This window comes from Acromyrmex echinatior, chromosome 2 (assembly GCF_024713525.1).
Source record: "Acromyrmex echinatior isolate Ae372 chromosome 2, ASM2471352v2, whole genome shotgun sequence".
Taxonomy (NCBI): Eukaryota; Metazoa; Arthropoda; class Insecta; order Hymenoptera; family Formicidae; genus Acromyrmex; species Acromyrmex echinatior.
Window position 1 is genome coordinate 20,322,905 of NC_141853.1, and position 21,311 is coordinate 20,344,215.

General features: G+C 34.9%; 4 protein-coding genes and 1 long non-coding RNA gene across 19 annotated transcripts in view; 2 read left to right on the top strand and 3 right to left on the bottom strand.

Annotated features, from left to right (window-relative positions):
- The window catches only part of LOC105143592 (prolactin-releasing peptide receptor), a 71,016-nt gene extending 65,036 nt beyond the window's left edge, over window positions 1-5,980 (bottom strand). Inside the window, exons 1-2 of one of the 15 annotated variants that reach the window (XM_011052015.2) lie at window positions 4,641-5,980; window positions 754-2,081 (exon numbers count right to left, since the gene is read on the bottom strand). In XM_011052015.2, coding sequence (XP_011050317.1) covers window positions 754-1,677 — 924 coding nt within the window. In that variant the 5' untranslated portion in view covers window positions 1,678-2,081; window positions 4,641-5,980. Of the gene's footprint in view, window positions 1-753 lie in introns of all 15 variants that reach the window. The other 14 variants (XM_011052014.2, XM_087402532.1, XM_087402533.1 and 11 more) reach the window with 14 other exon arrangements.
- The window catches only part of p130CAS (Serine_rich_CAS and FAT-like_CAS_C domain-containing protein p130CAS), a 241,731-nt gene that overhangs the window by 127,943 nt on the left and 92,477 nt on the right, over window positions 1-21,311 (top strand). The gene's annotated exons all lie outside the window — the stretch shown is intronic.
- Window positions 8,579-13,271, bottom strand: Atg101 (autophagy-related protein 101). The gene is made up of 2 exons (XM_011052003.2): window positions 12,767-13,271; window positions 8,579-11,982 (listed from the first exon to the last, which is right to left on the bottom strand). Exon 2 carries the CDS (start codon window positions 11,972-11,974, stop codon window positions 11,318-11,320), a length of 657 nt encoding a protein of 218 aa, XP_011050305.1. The 5' UTR covers window positions 11,975-11,982; window positions 12,767-13,271; the 3' UTR covers window positions 8,579-11,317.
- On the top strand, window positions 13,455-15,979 carry LOC147910619 (uncharacterized). The gene is made up of 2 exons (XR_015544064.1): window positions 13,455-13,594; window positions 13,664-15,979. It is a non-coding gene; the product is annotated as an uncharacterized LOC147910619 (long non-coding RNA).
- On the bottom strand, window positions 16,050-19,603 carry HLH54F (basic helix-loop-helix domain-containing transcription factor HLH54F). Its single transcript, XM_011052001.2, has 3 exons — window positions 19,507-19,603; window positions 18,044-18,359; window positions 16,050-17,065 (listed from the first exon to the last, which is right to left on the bottom strand). The coding sequence occupies exons 2-3, from the start codon at window positions 18,353-18,355 to the stop codon at window positions 16,874-16,876; spliced, it is 504 nt and encodes a 167-aa protein (XP_011050303.1). The 5' UTR covers window positions 18,356-18,359; window positions 19,507-19,603; the 3' UTR covers window positions 16,050-16,873.

The following is a 21,311-nucleotide window of genomic DNA, read 5'->3' on the forward strand; positions in this document are numbered from 1 at the left end:
CAAATAGATATGAAATAATGATTGAGTCATAAATGAAAATCGCACAAAAAGATTATTTCTTTCGTGTGTAGAAAATCATAACAAATTTATCTTTTTAAAAAAATGATGCGTGCTTTTCTCAGAAAAAAACCGTTACATAAATTATTATGCGCGCTTGTATGTACAACCAACAAAATATCCTCATGAAACTTTTAAATAAATTTTTAAATAAACTTTTAAATAAAATCATACTGTATTTGTATTCATTATTTCGATAACGAAGCATTTATAATCTAACGTTCATATTTGGATGCATTTGTTTTTTCTTTGCACGAACACGTTTATAAAATTTTAAAACGTTTATAATTCACCCTGTATAAAAGTATTACGTATATGTGCTTTCCGACTGCATTAAAAATGATCTGCTTGCTCGTGTATATCTCGCAGATGAATGGAAAGCAGCGAAATAGACGGATTTTTCCGATATAAGCTGCGCAAAATCCAGTTTAACGTTGGCCCTTGTGATATGAGATTCATTAATGTTAATGGATATGAATATAGTAATATCAAATCATGATACTATTTTATTTAAAAGTTTGAAATGGATGTTTATTATTTACAGGAGATGCTCCAAGTGTTCTCCATTTTTCATATGAAAGAAAATATCTGATTTGATATTCAATTATTTAAAACATACTCATATCTAATTTAGCCTTAATCTTCGTGATGTGATACTCAGAGAAATAAAAGTTATAGCTCGCTGCATATACACACCTGCTTGAATTCCTTGCGAAAGTTGTCATTGAGCCAGGCGTAGAGGAACGGATTATAACAGGTGCTGCTCATGGCGATGCAGTGCGACATGAAAAAGCAGAGTCTGTAGTAGGACCAGTCATTGGCGTACGAATAGAAATCATCGACGACGTTGACAATATTGAGCGGCAACCAGGACACACCGAATATGGCAACCATGGCGATCAGCATCCGATTAGTCCGGCGTTTCCTCTCGCGATCCGCTTCTTCACGCTTGCTGGTCTTGGTGCCGGGTTTGGCACGCGCCCGATCGTTCAGCTTAATCGACACGCATATGTAGCAAAAGGAGATTACAAAGAACGGCACGACAAACTGCAGTATCGATGTGAGCGAACTGAAGACCTTGCGAAATGGCTCACCGGGCCAATTCTCCTCGCAGAAGGAGATATACGTCTCCTCTAACTGCATGTAAAGCCCATATGGCAAAGTAAGTAACAACGCGATCACCCAAATACTTACGATGATCGCTAAGCACATCTTAATCTTCATGCGCGGATGGAACGGATAGATAATCACTAGGAATCGATCGACGGCTATGCTTGTCAGCGTGAGCGTACTGATGTACACGCTGACGCCCTGGGAGTAGGGCACCAGGTGGCAGAGGGTCTTACCGAAGATCCAACCGCTCAAAAAGGTGTACAGAGGGGTAAAGGGCACGGCCAGTACGCATAGCAGCACGTCGCTGAGCGCGAGATTTGTGATGAAGAGATTGGTGACGGTGTGCATCTGACGGTTTCGTCCGACGACGAAGACTACCAGCACGTTACCGAATATGCCCAGCACGAAGATAATGATGTAGAACAGGCAGAATATTATTTGCACCGACAAGTTCGACGTTATGTCCTCCGACACGTAGCTATAGTTGCGCGCTGATGAGTTCTGCATGGTGATTAATATTATTTGCGTTGTACCATTATTTACGATGCATTTTGAAGAGTGCTAGATCAATTATTCGTGTTACACGCCTCCTCTTCTTCTTTCTTCTTCTCCTTTTTCTCTCTTTTTCTTTGGTGCTATCCCGTCGAATCGATCATGCGTCAATGATACGCTGACGCGGATGAATTCGCTGATGGCTCATCTCTCAGAACGAATGTGAGAGGGAGAGATGTGAGAGGAGGTCGATCCGGTAATGCAATTCGACGAGGTGGGAATTATCCGGAAGAAAATCCAAACGATGTATGCTTCGTCAATCACGAGAAGTGAATTAATTTCTCATGGAGCTCCTCGCTCATTAATGTTAACAGCACTGCTGTTATCCCGCGCGGCGGACGTTCCGGCGTCGGAGGATTCTGATAAGCAAGTTATAACCTCAGATAAGGAGATTAACTTGAGTTTCGTGCGGCGGTATCCTTGCAGGACCAACTGTTTGAGGGCATCGATTACTCGACGCGTATGCAAGCTTTGCAACTCTTGCTCGACTTCCGTCGAGATAATCCTTTAAGCACGATTTAATTTAAGTTTAATTCTCTGACAGTTTAAAGATAGATTAATGGGGAGTACTGTGCTTTTATCTCTTATTGAATATTTAATTATTTTTTTATATAACATCAATTATAAAATCTTGAAATTCGCTTCATCCGTTTTTTAGTATCCGAAGTTAAAAATATTTTCTTTTTGCATTTCCACGGTAATTTTTTACCATTTTTCAAACAGAATTCACGTTGAAACAGAAAATAGCTAATGTCGTAAATAACTGATGATGAATTTAGAGGTAACACCAATTGCCTTGTTTATTAATTTACAAGGTAGCAATGTATAAATGTTTAATTAAAGAGCAGAATACAGGCAGACAAAAGGGGAATGCTAAAAAGCCAAAGGGTCGTTGTATATTTCATTCTTACTCCTGAATTATACCTTTACGCTGTTCTTTTCGACTATTCAGAACAGAGAAATACTCAATTGTCCAAAGTCATTTGTATTACAAATTTCTTTCACTATTTATACGGTGTGTGAATATTATATGCTTGCCGATATATTAATAGAAACATCGATTGCACATCATTGTCGGGCGTTCACGTTATACTCGGAGCGAATGGCGGCGACAGTCAAGCAATTAATATGTTTGTATATGGCGACAAAACTTTCAAACTTTCTGGGAAACGACGGTCGTTTCTCTCGCTGAAACAAGACATTGGAGAGCAATTAGGAGCACCGATTATGACCTGGTCGGTGTGGGCAAAACCGTCAACAAAGTTTAGTGGTGTGTCGTCATCGCCGTCAAACAAGCGTTTCGGAAAGTTTCGAGCGGTCGACAATACCGGCCACGTCGTGCTTCACGAGTCTTGGAAGTGAGGAGAGAGAGAGAGAGAGAGAGAGAGAGAGAGAAAGAGAGAGAAAGAGAGGCTATTTAAAAAGCTTGACAGAACTCATTCCACCATTCCTCAAGATTATTTTGTCATTAAGAATCGAAAATAGGACGCGTGTATTTACTGATGACACAGCTTTGCGTTCTCTTTTTTCTTTCTCTTTTTTTTGTTCTTGGATATTGAATAATAATGTTATCAAAGAACGATACGACGATTTTACTGATATTTTTTAACGGCTGTTGCGTGCGGATTTGCTTATGCGCGGTTAAGGGGTCGTAAATTACACTGAGCGAAAACAGTTTTCCACTCGTTAGAGTGGAATTAATACGCGATGCGTATTAATCGAAGATTAATGGAATCACGTTACGTGCTACACCGTTGATGGACACCGATTTTAGCGACTATGGTAGATATTTTAATGAATCCGATGTGAACTAGTTTCAGAAGAGTATCGAGAAATCATTATGGGAGGCTTAGAGAATGAGGAACATTTGTTAAAACGTCCTTTAACATAAACTTTAAACATAAATTATCGAGCGTGAGTTAATAAATCCGTTGATAATTGTTCAATTTTATTATATCATGTATTTCAATAAATAAGAACAAGGAATAATTTTTTTAATACAAATTTAAATATAGGTATACTTAAACCTTAAATATAATATTGTATTACGATATATTTATGATATATCATGATTTTGCATTTCTATATATAGTATATTAATATATACCTTCAGTTTTTTAATAATCAAATAATTCCTTGTTGATTTATCAAACATTAACAATTTTTCGGTTATTATATTATGTCTCTCTATAATTTAATAATTAGATGGCAAGTTTATTATATGTAATAATGTAAACTTTTACTTTTATTTTTTTTAATATAACAATATAAAATTTTAATTAATGATAAACTAATAAATGATAATTTAATATTTATAATAATCTTGCAAAGAATTACGACGTTGCTGTAAAAAAGGAGAAAGAACTCCAAAAGAGTTATGTGCGAAAGAAGAGTGCTCCGAAAACACACATTTGAATAAATCTTTTTAAAATTCTCTCCTCCCAACTTTCACATCTACAGCTTAGAAATTCTAAGAAGATTCAAATTTTGAAGAAGAAACAAAAAAATAATAAAAAGAAAGTAAAAAGAAAAAGATGTACCGTGAAAGATCGTGAAAAGTGATGTACCGTAAAAGATCGTACGCTTTTGTACACGTGCGACATCGATTTCGGCCACCTGTTGAAGAGTCCGCCGAGTTGGAAAATCGCGGCAATTTCTTCTATTAGGCGACGGGGACGATGGTTCACCAAGTTTTATCGAATTGATACAGAATAAAGTTCTTAGAATCTATGTCGCGATGCCGCGCGGATTTCTTACCTACGCGAATATGATTACCTACGTAGGAGATTTAGGCCGGTACTACTACTGAGGCTTGCGCATCCTCGGGGGATTCGCGAAGCGAGAAAAACGAAGACACGCACGCGGAAAAATATGAAAACCAATCTCACATACACTCACAAACGCGCACTCAGACCTACACGGTTGTTTCTCTCTTGTAATTCGTCGCAGTTCCATTCGCAACACGTTCGTCATTTTTCCCCATATAGCACAGATCTCTAAGGGACGTTCTGAAGGACATCCTACGAACGTCCCAATATCCTTAGAACGTTCCCAGAAAGATCCCTGAGATGAAATGTACTGTATGGGCCTTTCACGGTGGAGCGTCTGTTACACGAGAGTACATTTGAGCATCGTCCAGAATCTAGAGGAGGAACTATCCGAGGAAAGCACTTCTCCTCACAAATTTCGTTATCAATCCATTTATCTATTTCTTATATTCTTTTTTTTGATATGCGTGGAAAATCGCTATACGTCGTACACGTCTCTATTATGCTCGATCTCCCTTGCGGGATGCTCAACGCGTGGTCCAGCTGTACAATGATTCTCGCGACTCATCGAGGGTGCCGGGACCACGATCCCGAGACCGATCTATCGTGCTCGCTCGACGCTCTCATACTAACGCGATCACCACGAAGCGTCGCGACGCCCCGACTACGTACGCGCGCTGCTTCCCTGTCCGCGACTGAGACGCGAGAAAATCGGCTTTGAGCCTTCAGGGAAACCGAGGGCGGCTTCGCGCGCAGGCGTATGATCGCGTATGATGCACCTATCGCGATGTATCTATCTGTAGGCGAAGATATATTTATAATGGAGTATTTGATGATGTCGATATTTACCCATGCAGTAAAGCCTTCAAAGGACATCCTAAAAATGTTTAGATGACGTCTAAAGGATGGTCCCAGAATGTCCATTAGATAAAGTATTGTACGGATAATTTTAAATATTGAGTGGAACGTATGTCGCAAAAAGGTGCACATTTTCTTCCCCCTCACTTTAAAAATATATGAAAATTTAATATCATAGGTCTCATAATTCTTACGTTTTTTTACGTCAAACAAATTTGATAATCAAAAATCATCGTTTTGATTATCACGACGTCAAAATGATGTCATTTTGACTTTCTTTTGATTTGTGTTCCTTGGAATAATGTGAATTTAATATTATGTGATGTTAAATCTTGATATTTTATATCTACATCAAGATTATGAGAATTATATAAATGTCAACATGATGTTAAATCCACATCCATATTTTCTAGAGTCCGTGTAATTTTGATTCATTTTGCACCTTCCTTACGAGCAAGAAAAAAACATATACCATTTAAACAGCGTTATCTTTTATTTGAAAGATTCTTTTAGTTTTAAAAAGATCTTTCAAATAACTGATGATTTTATTCAAATAAAATGATTGTGAATCTATTTATAAATAATTTTTTTTAGAATATCTTCATTTTATTTGTTTTTCCGTTTTGTACAAACAAAGAAGATTATTCTTCTATTTCTATATAACAATTGGTTAATAAATTAAAATAAGTTGATCAACTATTGTATTTTGTATGAATAAATAGAAAGGAAAAAAATTTTATATAATAAACACAAATAACAACCGTGTTTTTAACTCTTTTTCGGTTTTATTGTAATATTATTTTGATCGAGAGCTCTATGTAAAATTATTTTATTGTCGTTAATAAATTAAAATGAATTTTAGAATTACATCTGAATAGTCTAGTAGACTAAACTATCAAATGAAGGAATCGAAGTAGTCTTACAAGAATTTTCGTAAAATTACTCGCTCTTACATTTATTATTATTATTATTATGTATGACAATAATAATAAATATAAATAAATCTTTTTTTTGTTTCGCTTGAAATGGAGTACTAAGATAAAAGCAAAAAACTACAAAATGCAGTTTCATTAACAGCTATTAAGCGAACAGCAAGGTAATATGTAGAAGCTTAAAGTCTCTTTTTCTCCGCGTACTTCCGCTTTCCTGTTACCATTTCGCTGTTTACCATTTGGTGACACAAATCGACATAAATGTCGTTCAGTCTTTGTTGTACTCATTAAATGCTAAATAAAGACAGAATACTTGTGTCTACATATTTATGCTCGTTTCTAAATATAGTTTAGTTCCCCAAAACACAGAATCTAAAATTATGACATAAAACGCCTTTAAGTCGTCTTTTAGACGCAAAAAAAATCTTGTAACCTGATTTTAGACACTTTTTGTCATCTGGGTTTAATCTCGGTTCGACTCTTTTTTTTTTAAATTAAAAAAAATGAGAAACAAGTTGTACTAGAAAAGTTGTCTAGAAATATTTTGATCTCTAAAAGATTGATCCTTTCAAATGGCAATAGCGATTTTAAATTTCCTATCTATTTTACAAAAAATTGATTTTTCTAACTATTTTAAATTAATTTTTTTTAAAGAATTATTTCTTTGTAATTATTTCGAAATGATCATTTTATAAAAAATGTTTAGCAAATTGTTCCGAAAAGAACTTAATCTATTAGTAGAAATGGACATAAGTTCTAACTCGTCAAATTAGAACAAGATAAAGAGTAAGTTAAACCGAATTTTACTAATATAAAATTAATTTTACATTTGTAGAACTGGGCCTAAATGGAAAGCACTCTCGTTAGTTTTAATAAATTACGGCCAGTTAAGCCAAAAATAAAATATTTATTTCAGAATCACTATGTTTTCGTGATTTATCACGATCTACTTCGTGCCACGTGTAGTCGAGAGCTATGTCAAGGTGGCGGCCAAAAATACTTAAGATTCTCGCAAGTCCAAGAGTGTTCTCTAGAATCTAATAAAGTCGAAATGAATATATATTCTTCGCGCAAAGGTCCACTGGTGTGAGTTTCGGGACGAAGAAAGAACAAAGAAATTTGTGCGGCAAATTTGCGTGGGAGAAAAGAGATTTCCTGTTTACATCTTATTGTGGAACAATTCTTTGATTCAAATATGCTCATGTGAATCAGCGGATTCCTATTGCGAGATATGCCAACTATTTTACATTCATTCCGAGGTGACAGTGAAATGCGAGCTTTTATGCCCGGTAAAGAAACGTCGATTAGAATGTTGGGAATAAAAAGAATCGTATAATATCTGTATTTCATATGCACCGCCATCAGATTGATAATCAGGAATCCATACATTACGTTGCAATGCCGAGCGAGCGTTGGTTGAAAATTCGCTGGTCATACGTTAGAATGCAGCACGCGACAGAGCGATAAAGCTGCGCGCTTTATCATATGACATATATTGTTCGAACTTTGATAATTAAATTAGAGATAAAATGTATTTTTTAATGGAATCAGTGATATATGACCTTTTTTTATTCCTCGTAAAGAGATAATAGATAATTTTTAAGATTAGTAAATAAATATTGGAAGTAAAATGTCAATAAACTGAGATATAGTTGTACGAGCGTAATTTAAATATTTAAGAAAAATAATATAATAAAAGTAAATATAATAATAATAAGAAGCAAATTATTGGCTTTTATGAATAAATCTAATAAATTTAAAAAGGATAGTTATCTTTCACTTTCTTAATAAATAATTTATACGCTATCACTCGGTGTTGGCTCTTATTGGCATTTTTCTCTTCGTAAATATAATAAATACGAAATGTATCAACATGTAATATATTCTTGTTGCTACTTTTTCCGTAATTCATAATATAATAATAATAATAGTGACATAATGTCTACTATTCCTTACAGAAATCCAATTTAATATTGAAAATTACTTATTTTGAGTATTAAATACGCTGAAGAATAATATTTCTAATACTCAAAATAAATCATTAATCACTACTTTTCAATATTAAATTTCTGTAAAGAGATCTTTTTGATCAATATACGACAAAAAAGATTATTTACAATTATTTACAATTATTTACAATTTACAAAACCACGAAGCATTTTTTGATATTTTCAGAGTACTGCATATATGAATTTATGCTACAAATTACATCATATATTTATGATGTGTGATAGAGATGAATCAAAGGTTACGTGGATAAACGGGAGACACGGATGTTTTCACAAAAAAATAGTATGATTATAAAATACAGTAATTTATTAATAATTAATCATTTATCGTCAGCGTATTCATCATGATAAATTAAAACTTGCAGATATTTCATCTTCTTCACTATACACTACACGTTTTGTCACATTTGTCGCGTAGCTTACAATATACAGGTCTCGGTTTTATCTATTTTGCTATTTATATATATATATTTATATATATATATATATTATTTATATATTTATAATTTCATTTATTTATAACAGCGTATGACAATTTGACAAACTCGCAGAAATCTAGTTACACATGCACACATGGCCATTCGCTCGCTCTTTCGCTTCTCCTTTCTCTCTCTTTCTTTCTATATATCATATGTAAATATATATATATATATATATATATATACACACACACACACACACACACACACACACACACATATGTGTGTGTGTGTGTGTGTGTGTGTGTGTGTGTGTGTGTGTGTGTGCACGTATGCGTACCTTTTTTTGTTATAATATTGTATCGCGGCTCCACACGACTCCTTTTTACCCTTTACAATATATCGTACATCATATAATTGTAAAAAGTAAAAGCCAGTTAGTGCGAGGGAAAGAGATTGCGGTCGATTTTCTACACGGAATCGAAGAGAGAGCGACGGACTGTCGACGACCACCGTGGTTTCTTTTCTTTTTTCCTTTCTTTAATCGATACAAGAGAAAAAAAAGACACTCCTAATAATAGGATACATCCAATCGACGTACGCTTGAGCCGCAGAACATTCAGCTAAAATCGCAATTGCATATTAAATTACTTGGAGAACGTTGGCAGAAAAAGAAAAGCAATAGGGACGATACATGATTAATCCTTAAATTAACATTACGCTTCTCGTCTACGGTTAATTCGTAAAGTATGTGCACTACTAATGCGTCGTGATATCTTTGTTGATTGGTCATAGGTAAGGCCAAAGAGCGGATCTCGGAACATGCGGGGACCCCTCGGCACGACACGATTTGATTTACGGCAATATTCTTCAGACGCTATTTACATTGTATAATATAATAAGTATAATCGTGCGCGGGTCACCGCCGACCGCATGTCATTCCGAACATCCGCCGTTGCGCCTTCCGTCTTGCTTGAAAATCCTAAAACGACACGACGTTAACGGCACACATTTGTCGCTTATGAGGAATAGAACAAAACCGTCTCGAATCCGAGAAGGATCACAGATTTGTTTTCTGCGCGCGCGAGAGAGAGACTATTCCACTTTTTTACGAGATGAGAGGAGATACTTCGAGCTCAATAAATAATAGTAACACTATCATCTGGTATATAATATGTTAGTCCCTAGCATATTAATTTTCCTATAAAAAATTCGATACGAAGGCACGAAACGTCTGGGAAAATGTAATCGTGACGGCGATTTTTCGTACGGTTCTTTCGTATCACCCGGTGCGCTTCGTTATTACGGCGTCGCGTTGGCTTAATAATACATCAACTTATTTTACAACTTTGATTATTACAACTTAAAAAAAAAAAGAGCAATATGTAAATAATTGTATTTGCTAATCTGCATACATATAACGCCTCTGGCGTTACGTATCATCACTCGTGAAAATAAATAACAATCGCTTCCATGCATACACATAATTACAATAAACACTCTGCTCTTCCGCACATTTAACGCTAATTCTGACCCGTCGTTACGCAATTTCCTAATACTAAATACAATATTGGACACGATCGGATATTCAGCGTTAAATTCATGATGAAAATAATAACAGCTTTATAAACACACGTGTATATGCTACGCATTATACATTTGCGGAATATTCCAAGCGTTCTGTGACCGTCAGAGAGTTTAGGATAGCTATACATACTTTCAATGTCAGTGACTGAAAAACAGAGTGTACAGTAGCGCCAAATACAGCCGTCGTGTAGTCGGAGGAGTTTATCAAGGAGCAAGTTACGAGTACTTTTAAGATTTAATATTCTCAAAGACTCTACTAGACATTAAAGAATCTGAAGACATCCTGCTCTTCTATAGACTCGAAATCTCTGTATTCTTATTCTCTAAATCAAATTATCTTCTCTATGTGACGTATGAAAATTCTTTGTCTACTAAAGAAAATTACATTTGAATCTATTCTACGATATACACAGCATTTGAAAAGGATGAGAAGCGAGAAGAGGAACATGTCTGCCACAGCACGTCATCTGTGGAGATTTAAGTGATGAGAGTTAGGAGGTTAAAATATTATTGTATAAAACGTGACTAAATGTGATCCTGCTAAAATTATGCGATGGACGTTCATAGTAAAGTACAAAAGAAGCAAGTGTCACAGTATTGTGTTTCATTTGTACTATATAGAGACATTAGAGACACAGAGCAGCGGATCCCTGCAATGTATACGAAATATTATTTTCGTTATAAGAGATACTACTATTACGGAGCTTACAAAATCCAGCGAAATCTACCACATAGGCAAAGTACTCCGCCGAGTACCTTTGGTAATTTCCGCCGGGAATAAGTGGTCGAAGACTCGAAATTCTATTCTGCTTTCTTTATAATGCAAATTTAGTTTTTCTTGGAACTCATAGTAACAGGTGGCAGGTTAGAGTCATTGTGAATACGAAAGATCGCTCGGTGCAATGCAGAAATTTGTGCATCATAGATGAAAAAAGGAAAGTATAAGATTTTGCATTTTGATGACTCTGACAAGCTAAACGAATGCAACTAACGTGAAGAGTTTACACTATACGTTATAACGACTAAATGGATAGTGTCTCTCTAATCAATTTCTTCATGGTGTTGCCCATCGTGGTGGTCGATGGACTAGACGTCGTGAAAGACAATTTGAAGAGATACGGTTGTATGTCCGGGTACGAGGTATCGAAGATCAGATCCAGCTCGGCCTGACTTGGCACTTTTGGAATGTAATCGTGCCGATTCATGACCTCGGTGATGTAAAGGATCTTATCGGTCAGCAGATCGCCCACTTTTTCCCGACATATCTGCCGTTCGTGCTCGGTGGCCAATTTGATAAGTTCAAGGCGCACAGTCCACACTTCCCATGGTATACATTCCGGTTGAAATGGCCAGCGACTCTTTTTCCTCTGGAAGAATTCTAGGGATATCTGACCGGAACCTGGACTGTCGGTGGAGCGCAGCGCCTCCGAGAAACCCGATATCTCACGCTTCAGCGTCTGATCGAGGTGCACCGACGAACAGCAGACGTAAGTGAAATCAATAAAGTCGCAGTCCACGTCCTGATATCCTACAGTGCCCACTGAGTAGCTGCCTTCCTGTTTGTACTTAAATTTGCCAAGACTCCGATGAAATAGCACGCTGTGGAATATACTTGCCACTGCCTCATCCACCTGACGTCCTTCCATGCTCAATTCGAACAGCTGCGTCCTGGCATTCATAGTGATACCTGTGAAACAATTATCATGACAACAATCTCTGACAATGTGTTTAATAAATAAAATATGTGAAAAAATAAATAGAAAATAAATTATTATCTATATGTCTATAAAAGTCATGAAAAGAAGTTGCAGAATTAAATTATACTAAATCAAAATGTTCTATTATCATCATCAAATATTTTGTGATACAATCGATAGTATAATCCCAAGGACAATTACATAAAAATAAAAACAATAAATAAAAGGAGCATAGAACTCAACATTGTTAACGTAAATATAAGACTTCTTTTTAAATATAAGATTTTGTACGAAAAAGATTCTATGTGTGACTTCTATGCTCCTTTTAAATTTCTATTTCACATGAAGGAGATAAAAGAAATGACTCATAATACTCTCATCGGAACAAAGAGAAACAAAAGAAAATAAACAGTGAAAAGTTAACTCTTTCGACAAAGATTAAACACATGTCTGTCAAGTCATTAATTTAAAGAATTTTCACGGCAATTTTCATCAATCAGACCGTTACAGTCATGCAAGCTAGCAAACCTAACCTCAAATCCATTCAAAATCTAACGAACGGAAGCATGCACATATGGGTGACGAATAAAATTCTAAAATCAGCTCGGAATATAAAAGAAAAGCAGAGATTAACACGACGACGTTGATCTTGCGGCCGATTGTGCTCTTCTCGTTCGCGCTTTTTACGTAACGAGGTCTCAGGACGAAAAGACAGGAGAAAAGAGGAGAAGAGCCGTGCTCTACTAGGAAAATAACCAAAGGCGCGAAACTAACTTTGTCGCTTTTTCCCCTTGGTATCGAGGCCACCCTCTTAAGATCGCTCCGCCTCACTGTCGTCGTCGTCGTCCTCGTGGCCGTCCTTGTGCTGTGCGATGGCGGATAAAATTAGGTTAAGTTTCACGCGTTGATCTGGTGACTTCTGCCGCCGTGGGTACCGCTACCCTTTTCCATCGAGTCCGTTTTCGCGCGTCCCGTTCTTTTCACGACGCACCACCACCACCGTCGCCACCACCACCACCACCACCACCAACAACAATACAACTACTATTACCACCACCACTACAACCGCCGTCGCCGCTGCCACCAGCACTGCCACCAACTCCGCCGTCGCCGCCTCCACCGCCGCCACCACCACCGCCGCCGTCGTCGTTGTTGTCAACGTCGTCGCTGTCACGTTCTCGTCACGTCGCCGTCACGTCGCTCGCGCAACGAGTTATTCCGACCTGTTCATTCGTCGACAATCTTCCATTGTCCCCGACCAGTCCCGACGACGGGGAGTCCAGGCCGCGCTTGTCCTCTCTCAGCAGCAGCCGCAGCTGCAGCAGTAATAGCCAGTTAAGCCAGTGGCCTGCTCCACACGGGTTTGTGGGTAAACAACAGCTGTGATCGTGGCACACGCCATCTTGACGCTGCGCCGCTGATTCGCGTTTCGATACCTGGCCCCGCGAGGGCTCCACGCACTCCGTCCCGGATGGTGGGTTGGCGGGTCCCGGAGCGTGTATACCCTGATGACTCTGCTTGACTCCGCGTACACGCGCGCGACGACGTCGGGAATACGGGATCAACGGGAAATTCTAAGATTGTCTGGAATGGCCGACGAAGGCAAAGAACTCTTTCTTTCTCTTTCTCTCTCTCTCTCTCTCACTCACTCTCTCTCTTTCTCTTTTGCAGAAGAAAACGATCGTCGCACAACACAATGTTTGATTAGACTTCGATTAGATGTTACGGATTACCGAGTCAGTTGTGACGATCTGTCTGCCTACTCTCCGGGAATCACTCGCCTGGTGCTACATCATGAAATCACACGACGTATACCATGTACGAAACGACACAATGCGGATCGATTGACGTCTTGAATCAGGGCCGGACACGGACAGTCTGGCACTGGACAAACTGGACTGGATCTCCCACTCCGCTCCGCTCTGCTCTGCTCCGTACTTGTACTCCGTACTAATCCAATCTACGATCTACGATAAGTCGCATACCGGATGTGTGCGTTGGTGTGCGTCGCGAAAACTGCCGCGCGACGCCTCGCGGTGAGATCAGCGTCACACGTGCGCAGTTGCAAAAGGCGCGAAACGACTTCGCTTTCCTGGAAATCTCGTCTCGACGCTTTGAAATCCTGACGCTTGCTTGATCGCGTTCTCGAACCGCCTATCGGCTCATCGACTCTCACCTTTCGAGACATTTACTCCGATATCTTTTTGACAAATAAGGTTCGTTATCAGATGACTTTCGCGATATTCTATTTATTCTGACCTCTTTAGCGATAGATTTTCTACCTTCGTGTCTAGGGCTATTTAGGGATATGCAATTTCCGAATCGATTTGCAAAAGATCGACTTTTTGCAAAAAGATCGCTCCGAAATCTGTTTTTGTTTTAAAAAAAACGAAATTAATTCTTAAAGAAATCTAAACAAATCATCATGTCAAACTAAGATTCGTATTTTAACGAGATTTATTTTTCGATCTATGTTATTTTATGTATATTCAAAATCTTCAACTTTTTTAATATGTAAAATGATGATTAGAGTTGATTTATCGAGAAAAAAAAATCCCTACAAAAATGTAAATTATTTATATTATTTATATTATTAGAACAGAATATCTCTCTTATATATCTTAATGAAATTTATTTTTTGAGCTACATTGGTTAAATAATTTGTATTTCTCATAATGAATACTATGCATTCTTAAAGCCTTAATTTTTTAAATTTGTAAATTGAAAGAAATAAATCGAAATTCATCTATTTATTCATCTAAAAAATTATATAAATTCATAAAACAATTTATTTGTATTATCAAGACAAAATATCGTTTCTATCATAACGAAATTAATTTTTTTCTCTATATTGATTAAACCGTTTTTATTCCTCTCGAATACCATATATTTTTAAAGCTTTTTTTTTTTCAATTTAAATTTTCGATGATAAACAATTTCATTGTAACAATTTAATTTATTTGGAGTTGATAGTTCTCGATTGCTTTTATTAGCAATTTTTACAAGCAGCAGCGATATCTGTATGTCTCGGACATATGTCAGCTGAAAATAGTGTGATGGAAATTTGTAAAGATAGTCAGAAAATAGTCAAGAAACCATCTTTCGTTTATAAATTTCCGAAGTCCATGTATATTGTTGTAGAAATATGTCAAGCGATACGTTTAGTGTCGGTCGATTTGTCGCCGTGTGGGATATATTATTTTAGTATTAGGTTTACACAAAAGGCCCTTTGCTTTGTTTATTTTACTTGAACTTCTTTATCCTTCTTACCTTACCGCGGATTTCCTCTCCGCTGTTTCCGGATGCTACTCAGCGTTTCTCCAACAAGAGACATCGGTCTTTTTTTATAAAATCACAAAACTGTCACGGACGACATAAAATATAATTAAAATGAAATTATAAAAATATTTTCAGTCGAAGTATTCTTGGTGGCGAATCTTTTATTTTTATAACTAATTTTAATTATATTTAAATATATTGCATGAAAATAATTTTCTGCTGATAATACAGTATATAAAATATGACAAAATTATATCTATATATAATATATATATTTTAGAGATATATAAAAATATATTTTTTTTTATACGTTACTTTTATCAATCGTCATGTTACAAGCAATAAATTACTGTCTGCGTTCAGCGGAAAAAGCAACTTTGCAACTGTAAAATTCTTTAATATGATTGATCTTTTTTGGTTTCTCACTAGATCTAAAAATATAAATCATTCATAATAAAGAATCTTATACAACAGTTACAAAGCTGCTTTTTCTGAATGTAGCCATTAATAGTTTATGATTGTCTATCAACAGGTGCTCAACTATCGCCTTTAATTTACTGTATCTGTAAAACGAACCGTCGATTCACAGTTTCAAAAAGCTCTTTAAAGTATTGTATCTTTAAACTAAAATGCGTTTTTTATAAATGAAAGTTTTCTGCTTTCGAAATCACCGAATAAATTTCAACAATAAAGCTTTTGCCGATACAATTTTGCTACGCTCTGTACATTGTTAACAATCTAAATTAATAAATGTTGCACTAAATAATACAAAGAGAAATTTTTTTTGAAAATCTTAGAAACATTTTTATTGGACTAGTTAACATGCTCTTTGGTATCATGATTACAATATTATATGATATTGCAGTAATTGAGTGTATGAAACAAGGAAACAGTCTCTTCGTGTAATGTATAATACCTCTTCATAGAAAATATTATATTAAATAATACAAAAAAAAGTTTTTTGAGAATCTTAGAAACCCTTGCAGAAATTTAATACTGGAAGATAATGATATTAATCACTTATTTTGGATGATATTAAATTGGATTTCTGTAAGAGATTTTTTTATTGCACTAGTTTTAACATGTTATATGGACAATATATAATATATAATATTCCTTCGCGGGAGATTTATTGTACTAAAATAAATCGAAATTATACTGAATTCTCAATTTTTATAAAATCTTTTCTTTATAAAATAAAACAAAAATGATTTTATTAAATCTTATAGAATCGTATATATGAAAAATACAACTTATAGAAATCAATACCTTAAACAAAAAATAATTGTGCCTATTTTACCCGTAATTGTCATTTTTATTATTTTGATTCAGACTTTTAAAAATATGCAGAATAGAGGTTTCTTTGATATGCAAAAAAATACGTACGGTCGAGACATAAACATATATTATTTCCTTATCACACAAGTAGAGATGCCGTAATTATACATTAAGATTAAATCAATAAATACTAGAGTAAGGCACTATGGAATAAATAAGGCGTGAATACACGAATAGCACCGTCGTGTAATCCAGCTGGTAATCGCTCTTCGTAGATATCGCTCGCTGTAGTTAAGTTCTGATTGGATTGTCAGAATTTTTTTGTTAGTAATAAGAGAGCTGTTGCTCCTGATTATGGCATGTGGATACGCCCTGATAACCTGAATGATGGAAGTTTTGGATATCATGAGTTACTTGCTGTCCTCGATACTGATTACAACTCGAAGACGTCGAGGAGGACACGTTGCAACTGTTGTTCATAAGCGTGTTGTTGCTTTGAATAGCGAATGGCCATGACTGTAATTAAAATCATTCTTACTATATTGACTCGAATTTAAATGCCTTGATTACGAAGTAGATCGCGATACGCATTGTTGACTTTTTTGAGTATTATTAAAATTGTAAAATACTAATTAATTATAAATGTCGATATATCGATAGTGTATTGTAAAGTAGATATTTATTTATGTATTATCACGAGATCACACTTTTTTTCAACTCAAATTTATTTGTGAATCTATATAAAAATATAATTTAAATTTACATAGCAAAATAACATTTTTAATAATTTTACAGATAAAATAATGTTCTTTGATCTTCGCGAAAGGAGGGCAACAAGAGACCAACTTTCGCGGTGGAAAACGGTATGCTTCTTTAAACAACGAAACTAACTTAGAATTAATGGTAGTAAAGGATGGGTGGAAGGTTTTGGAGTGATTCGATCCACCTGGACAGACATAAACAGAGTAGATGACTGCGAAGACGGCGCTCGCGACTCCGAGTGGATCCACCTGGTCTCTGTGTTATTTTACGGAATCGTTATCAAGTCGAAAGTCTGATCGTAAGAACGAGAAATAGTTTGGAAATAACTCGCACTTTAGATTCCCGTTAAAATTAGATAAATCAACAATTTTATACAATCCCACATTTTGTGGAATGCAATTTGAATGAAATTAAAAAAATAACAATTAAATTCTTCATGAAAAAGATCTTAAAAGATACTTGATACTTAGACTTTTTAGAGTCTCTTTTCGTTAATCTATTTTTTCTAACAATTCTCTGATTAATGAGTTAATTGTTAATTAATGAACAATTTTGCTTGTTTACTGTACTATACATTTTTTAATATGTATACAATTGTTGTTATTAACATTACTTAAAGTTAATTAAAGTTTAACTGTTAATTAAAGTTTAACATTTTCCTAAAATAAAAAAGGAGGAAAACTTGCTCAAATTTTAATTATAATTTTAATGAAGATAGAAATGGACACTCACCAAAGCCAGCGACAAGGATTTCGTGGTTTCAGTATGAGTTTCACCATCATCTCGAAGTACTGCTCTTAGATGAGCAATGTATGTTGCGGCTAAACGCAACGTATCTAATTTACTCAATTTACTATCGGCAGGTATCCATGGCAATGTTGTCTTTAGTCTACAAAATGCCTTGCTTAAAATTCGCATTCTCGCACGTTCTCGGGCATTGGCAGCGTTTCGCGGAGCGCGACTATCCATGTCGTCTTTCATGTATTTTTCCTCAGAAGGATATTCCTCCAACGACGATGTCGAAGCGCGCCGTTTTCGAGGCATCCTACTGTATAATAACAGTTACTATTAATTAATTATTAGATAATTATATTTTGGTAGATTGTGAGACACGTAATTATTATCGCAATAAAAAGATTTTTTATGAATTAATGAAAAAATGATTCCAATTTTTTTCTTTATCATATTAGAAACTTCTATTTTATTTCTTTAAAAAATAGAATTTATTGACTCTCTCTTTCCTTACACATTTCAGCCAAAAAATATAAGATAATTATCCATTGAATAGAAAGTACTGAAGTTTTTATTTTTTTCTTTCATATAAAATTTAAAATCAGACGAATCAAATTGTAGCAAAGCTATGTGTTTTACAATGCAAGAATAATTAATCGATTAATAATGATTGCAAAAATAATAAATAATTATAAGCAAAGATAATATAATTATATCGAATGTGAAGCTTTACTTTTTTGTGCCATATTATTTTTACAGTAAAAAATTACATAAATTTTTATGTAGCTCAATTCTGTTTATTACTTTAGATAAACGCTGAAAGTTAGTCTATCATTTTCTTTTTCATTTTGCATGTTTTATTTCGCAAAATCTGAATAAGGAAACTTTATAAATTGTGAAGTGAAATGTATTTTGTGTTACTAGATTAAAAGAAAAGAAATATTTAGAACATCAATTTAAATATCAATTTAGAATTAAAAAATTACTTTTAAGAAATAGTTATTTTTAGCAGTTATTTAAGAACATAATCTCACAATTAGTAATAATATATATATATAATTTTGATTATTGTTTAAGTCTGCACTTTGCACACGTACAATTCAACTTTTAAAAGCATAAAACTTTGTTCTATTTTTTTTAACACTGTCATATGTAACAACAATAATACTTATAGTAACACAGAAATTTTTATACCAAGAATCGCAAATAGCAAAGTCTGTAATAATGAAGCTTGTAATATGATTATTAATATAACTCAGCTATATTATGATAAAGATAAAAATTTAAAAACCAAAGTAGAAAACTATCACTTTGCGCATTATGAAGAGTACTATAAGAATTATTTTCTTTTTTAATTTGTTTTTAATTAGTTACACTTAGAATATTAATTTGTTGATATTCTCGTCGTTGTCATATGCTTCTAAATTAATTGCAGCACTATTAATATGCAACTTGTTCGATACCTATGATCGATTATTCCTTTTTTTATTCACTATCACGAATCTATTGATACAGGGCCTTCGCAACAGATCGCGTCTATGGTGTGTAACTAATTGTTAGTCAATGTTCTTAGAGCACAGAAGCTGAAGGCTGGACCGGGTGGAGCAACGCAAATACGAAGAGAATGAGACAAACAGAAGATATATTCGTTGGAGAGACGCAGAGATTTGGGACGCCCCGAAAACCAGGCGGAGCTTTCGAACATCAGAGTCTCATTCGCCTCATCTCGTTTTCCGAGATGCTGCTCGATCCAATCCGCGGGAACATTGCGGCATTCGTAGCCACCTGGCACATCCTTCCTGGTTTTCTTTCTTTCTTCTCTCTCTTTCTCTTTCTTTCTTTCTTTCTTTCTTCTCTCTCTCTCTCTCTCTCTCTCTCTCTCTCTCTCTCTCTCTCTCTTTCGATGAAAGTGCAAAGAAGAAGAAACCAAGACTTGTATTAATATCCCACATTAAAAGCAAATGATTTTGAAACTTTTTCACATGAATTTTTAACTTTTACATTGGTGACGATTTCCGATTTGTTGATTGAGTGGTTTTAATTTTAACATATAATGTAATCGTAAAATAATATAAAAAAGTGTATTATCCATTTAAATCTCTCTAGATATTAAATTGGACTTACAATAAATAGAATCGTACATTCCCGATAATTCTATATTTTGATTTAGACGATATTAAAAGATATCAAAAGATATCACCTTCAAAGATTATCTATTAAATAAGCAATATTATTTATATAGAATGTTGTTGATATTTTACCAAATATCGAAGATTTTAGTTTCTTATCATTATTGCACTTTATTCTTTAAGATAAATGACTTCTTAAGTTTTCATATTAATCAATTTAACAAAGAGAGGATGCTTCTCAGAGATATTCTCATAATTATGATATATGTATCTTATACTAAGAATTATATTAAATTATGCTTCACTTCCTTCGTGAATCCTTCGTGAATCCTTCGCAATATCCTGAGCTCAGAGGCTATATTTAACACTCAATTGAAATAATTATACGATTGAAGTAATTATACGATTGAAATAATTATCACTTAATCGTCTGCACGAGTACATACAGTTGCGTAATTGTTGGTGTATTGGATTATATTAGCATGTAGAACTTCTCGCGTATTCAGAGAAACTGCAGAAGAATTTAGTGCGCGTCAATCACTATAATATTACTAATATCTAACAATGACTAAATTTTGCTCTATAGTCTATATGACTATATTTCCCCAGGACACGCTCGTTCTTCTTCATCCTCATTCAGACTTTCGCTTTGAAGGGAAGGGTCGACTAATCCATAATCCATCGCAAATCCCCGTCAACTGGCAGTCATCCATTTCGTCGAAATTAGGATTCGAAATGGATCCTGTAATATGAGGTTTGCGGTGGCCCCTGCTGATCCTACTTAGAATACTGAAGAAGGCGTTAAGTTATTACTCGACAAATTCATGAAAAAAATAGGGCAATTTGACACTTTCCGACCTTTTTCTCACTAACTTGTCTCATGGAATCATTTAAAAGATTTGTAACAAATTGTGAAAGTGGTGTACTTAACACCTAGTTCAAGTAAAAAAAGTTGTAGACAGATTTAGTATCTTTTATTAATATTCTTTGAAAGATTTAGTATCGATCCTTTTTTGATGAAAATACAAAGGATTATTTTATAGATATTATAATAATATTGTACATCTTTCTTCTTCATCCTCTAGAACAATAATAACAATTACAATTGTACTTAAAATATAATTAGGATTTAAGCTGCT